Source organism: Symphodus melops, assembly GCF_947650265.1.
Source record: "Symphodus melops genome assembly, chromosome: 1".
In the NCBI taxonomy this organism is placed as follows: Eukaryota; Metazoa; Chordata; class Actinopteri; order Labriformes; family Labridae; genus Symphodus; species Symphodus melops.
The window spans coordinates 30821517-30826516 of NC_136691.1; the positions used below are offsets into that span (position 1 = coordinate 30821517).

The 5000-nt window shown below is 50.5% G+C and overlaps 1 protein-coding gene across 8 annotated transcripts in view; it reads right to left on the reverse strand.

Annotated features, from left to right (window-relative positions):
- Nucleotides 1-5000, reverse strand: part of arvcfb (ARVCF delta catenin family member b) — a 117190-nt gene that overhangs the window by 112161 nt on the left and 29 nt on the right. For all 8 annotated transcript variants that reach the window (XM_079363697.1, XM_079363696.1, XM_079363700.1 and 5 more), the window contains exon 1: nt 4814-5000. This exon is cut by the window's right edge and continues 29 nt beyond it. In XM_079363697.1, the coding sequence (XP_079219823.1) occupies nt 4814-5000 (187 nt within the window). The remainder of the gene's footprint in view (nt 1-4813) is intronic.

A 5000-nucleotide genomic window follows, 5' to 3' on the forward strand; every position in this document is an offset into this window, starting at 1 on the left:
CTCCACATGACGGCATCCTTTAGGATGATGTTCCTTCTGTTCCTCGTTAGACGAGCGTTTACATGCTTGTGAGTCAGGTAGTAAAAGTGTGGCAGCACTACGTTAAACTCACGAGGATCCTTAAATCAAGGCTTTGAAGAACACCTCCGGACCCACTGCTGAGTTCTTAGACTGTTTGGTTGTCCTGCTGGACACTGTGCAGGGTGAGGTCACATTCCTCAGGTGGCGCTGGGGTCTTGTAAAGGAAAGGGGGGCAGTCTGTTTTAAATGAATGTTCAAGCACATGTGCAGACGCGTGTGGCGTGCAGGAAGCTTCAGACCCAGGCAGGGCCCTGGAGGTCTGCTCAGGCAGAGAGGATGTCTGCTGGAGAAATGGACCCCTCTTAGTGCTTTCACTGAGCCTAATAGTTTAATGGGTTGTGATCAAATGGCAGGGCGGCGCACCCAGAGAGGCATCAAGTCCAGCCGCGTTGGGCCGGATTTGAATGATGAAGGTTTGAGCGGCCTCCGAGGAATATAAATAGCCCGCAGCACAAAAGGCTTTTTCCATCCAAGCCTCGTCTGAACTCCACAAATATGCACAACCCCGACCTTGAGTACAAATCCCTGTCCCTCCGTGTCTGCCCCCCTGTACCGGGCGGGAAGGACTGACCCCCTACCTCCGGCAGTTAGCAGTGTGATTCATGGGCCAATGCCTCAGACGTGACTCTTCATGTCGAGGTGGCTGAATAAAAGATCAGCCTCACTTCCACGGCTCGCTCGCTGCATTCACCTGTGATATCAGGAGCTTTCTGCTGCTTAAATCTTTGATACGTTTCATAGAAGCTCAAATGGATCACATCTGCTGGACTTAAAGAAGCTGCAGGTTGGAACTGATGGAAACAAGCAGCACGCCAGCCCGGCCACACCTTTCTGATGGCATACTGACGGCCTGAATCAGGGGGGTCCAAAGCGCGGCCCGGGGGCCATTTGCGGCCCTTGAGGGGATTTTTTTGCGGCCCCCGACTTCAATCGAAGAATCAGAAGATTTCGGCTCGAGGCCTCACTCAGATGGTTTATTTGGTTATTTTTCTTTTCCATGTTTGCGAGGGCTAAATATCCATGAGATAGAAAATGTTCAGTACAAACAGCTTTGTTAACTATGAATATTAAATGGTTTACCAACATCAAAAATGATGTAAAGGTCCTTTTTTTAGAGAAAAACAAATCAAAAAACATAAAGAAGAAGAAACAATCTGTGATGTTCTTTTATGAACCTTTTGATTCTGATCTACAAAAACCATGTTGTTAAAGAGAAGAGGACACAAGAGTTCCTCACTGAGTGTTTTTACATTTAAAACTGTTTGTATTGTTTTAAGAACCTGTGACTCTCTGTTTGGATCACATGATCAGCTTATCAAAGTCAGATTTTAACAAATCAATGTTGAGTGGGCGTGTCCTCAGCCAGCTCGACAAGGTGTCAAGGTGCTGCGACTCGAGGACAATGATCCGAGACGTGCCGGCTGACTGGAGCTTCTTCACAGAGGAGATGCAGCCTGGAGAGGAAAGGGTTAAATGTTTACGTCTCACAGGTAACAGTGTTTGTGTCTGCACGTTGTTGGCGTTCCTTTCAAGGTCATAACCCCAGCGTGACGAGGGCTCAAAGTGTAAACAGCTCCCATCGTCGTGGAGGAGAGTGGCGTGGGAGGGGACGGGAACAGTGTGGCGTGCAACATTCAACAAAGGAGCCACTTTCACAGCGAGGTAATCAGGGTGTTTATGGGAGGAGAGGAGGTTTGTGATGGCACAGCCAGAGAAAGAGACGGAGGGGGGCAGACTGGGAGCCATTGTTAGGCAGGTGATTTACGAGGGTACAGGGGCTCCGGGGCCCTGCCAGTGTAAGGACAGATCTCCTGTCGCTACAGCACCCTCGGCCCTTTGTGTCCATTGTTCCTGGTCAGGGCTCGAAGGGAGGGGGGGGGACATCTTCAGCACAGATCAAAGCCTGCACTGTTCCCCCTCTCTCTCTCTCTCTCTCTCTCTCTCTCTCTCTCTCTCTCTCTCTCTATCTCTGTCTCTCTCTCTCTCTCTCTCTCTCTCTCTCTCTCTCTCTCTCTCTCTGTCTCTCCCTCTCTCTCTCTCTCTCTCTCTCTCTCTCTCTGTCTCTCCCTCTCTCTCTCTCTCTCTCTCTCTCTCACGCCTCTGAAAACTTCCAACAACATTAGCACAAGATGAAGACGTGCCTCTGCTTAGCTGGAAGGCTGTAGAATATTTCATCTGAATGCCAAACACCAACCTTTAATGATATCCACAGTGAGAGGAGCGATTCTTTCGGGGAGGCCAGGCGATCGTACGCACCGAGAGACGTGACCCGTGTGTTTGTCGGGCGGCGGCCGTGCGTCCATAGATGTGGCGTCTGGTGTATTTGAAATGAGGTCAGCGCCAAACAGACATGTCTGAGTGCTGTCTGCCTTTTTCCACATGGACAAACGGTCACCATGCACCACTTGACCTTTCAGAGGCCGGACCGTAACGCTGCTTCAGGCTAAATCCATTACAAGCAGCTCACACAATATCAAATGAGAAGAGAAGAAAGTCCTCGCAGCGGCCTCAATAGACTGAAAGGCGTCTCGGTGCGTGTCACTGAGTCTCCTCCGATCATCACATCAGGAGAGCTGATGGAGGGGATCAGAGATCAATGTTGAGCAGAACCTCTCCCACACTCATCGTTCACATCAGACGTCTGAACACACGCTGCAGAGAGTAGACCAACAGCAGCAGGACCTGGTGTCCGCTCGGTGACATCATAATAAAGTGACGGCAGCGGAGGATAGTGACGTGGGTGAAACTACAAGCAGGAGGTGTGAATATAAAGAATATAAAGCACAGGATCCTTCCCTGTCATGGTTTGATTACATGAGCATCACCTCTGGGTTTGATCAAAGATGTTTACGGACCCTTTTCTTTGTTTTATCACAATGATTTATATTTGAATTTATCATATTAAATCAACTTCAAACAACAGCAGAGCAGCTCCAAACATGAAACAAGAATGTATATTAAAAAAACATAAAGTAATAATAAGTCAACTCAGACTGTCTCCACGTTTCTCCTCTGACACGTCGGTAGTTTCCACGAACACTCCGACGAGCGAGTCGCTGTAAAAGTTGTGGGAAGGCATCATCTCATCTCCTTTGGTAAAGGATGCTGCAGTGTTTCCCAAAGGAAGTTATAAAGGAGGCATGGAGCCACCTTTCCTTCACTTAACTCTTATCATGGCTTGTCTGTTTCCCTCTGCTTGAAGAGAAGAGGTTCCTGACATCATGGATGCGTGTGCTGGTCCTGCCCTGTTCTGTCACAGCGCGACGTCTTCAGGTCATTCAGGCCACGCCCACTCCACGTCAGGCTGCACAGGACGGACGAGGCTGCTGAGCTCAGATCCACAAACTAGAGTGAAGTCCTAAGTGTTTGAAGCTACAGACCACAGCGTGCTGTGTGTTTGCAGCCTGGTCCACACGCAGCAGAGCGCCATCAATGAGCCGCTCATCACGCCTTAATGTATCTGTGAGCGGCTCGCTCCATCAATCTGTAAATAAAGGCAGCCTCACTGAGTCGTGTGTGTGTGTGTGAATGTGAAAGGAGTGCACACACACACACACACACAGCAGGTATACATACTCAGGTGGTGTTTGCCCTGCAGCGCTCTCTGATCAACCCTCCGCCTACATGTGCAACTTGCTTTGGCGTTTATAGGTGTTTATGATGGAGCCTGCTGACCAATCACATTTCAAACTGATGGGGAATGACGAAGCCCACGCTACGCCCAATTGACCTCCAATTGGAACAGGAAGAGTTTGGGGAGGGGGGGGTGTCCTGGTGTGTGTGTGTGTGGTCGTGTGAGGGAGCAGGTTAATTCACTGCCTGTCATGTTAAGCCTGTAAATCATGCAGCCATTTATGAGGAAGCCAGGTATCTCACTCTCGCTCTAACACACACACACACACACACACACACACACACACACACACACGTGCACACACAACACGAGTAGATTGCCTCTCTTGTGTGTGAGGGGACAACAAGTGATTTTCCTGCGTCCTCTTCATTTTCCCATCATGAGGCCAAATTGGTAAAATGAGCGGTGACACGCCTGCTTACCGAGTGTGAGGGAGAGGATGCACGTGAGCACACAGCCTCATCCCTGCACGTCTCACTGTATCAACAACACACCAGAGGCTCTCCTCTCTTATTAAAGGTGATGTGTCACATCGTCCTCTCAAACATGCAGGAGGGGATTCTCCACAGACCGGATCACAACACACACACGAGGAAGCGCCCCGCCCAACATGGCGGCTGACAGTTCGAAGTGTGTAAATCAATGTGCTGTTGTCACTGCAGACGTTTTTTAGAGGATTACAGCTGTCTCATTTCCTCGTCTTCCATTTCCTGCTCCCACTGAGTGGGCAGGACTCGAATGTCCCCCAGAGGCCGGACGAAAGGCCACGTCCAATCAGCAACACCAGCAGACAATATCAAGGAGCGTGAAGGGAGAGGAGATGGGATTGGATGGCGAGCAGCGGCGTAGAAGGAGGATGACAGAATGAGATGCTGAATCTCATCAAGGACAGCGGGTTCACACAAAAAGGAAAAAATATCCCAAACCACAAGAACATTGAGTCCCAGCAGGGATGAAAAGCAATGACCACGGGCAAACATGGCGGTGGAATGAGCTGGCTCGGATGAGAGGAGGGAAGAGCAGGAAGACGTGTGGTATCTGAAGATGGCTGTTGAAAATGACGGAGGAGGGGGGGTCGGCCATGCTGGTTTCATTTACCTGCATCACCACCTGCTGCCACGGGATTGGTTGGCTGGTCGGGGGGTTGGGAGGCAAGTTGGCGCGCTCGAGCTGCAGGTTGACGTTGCGTCGCTCCTCCTCCAGCGCTCGGGTCAGCTGCTCAAAGCGCGCCTCCTGCTCCTTCACCGAGGCCAGGATGCTGGCGGCCGAGCGAACGTCATAGTCC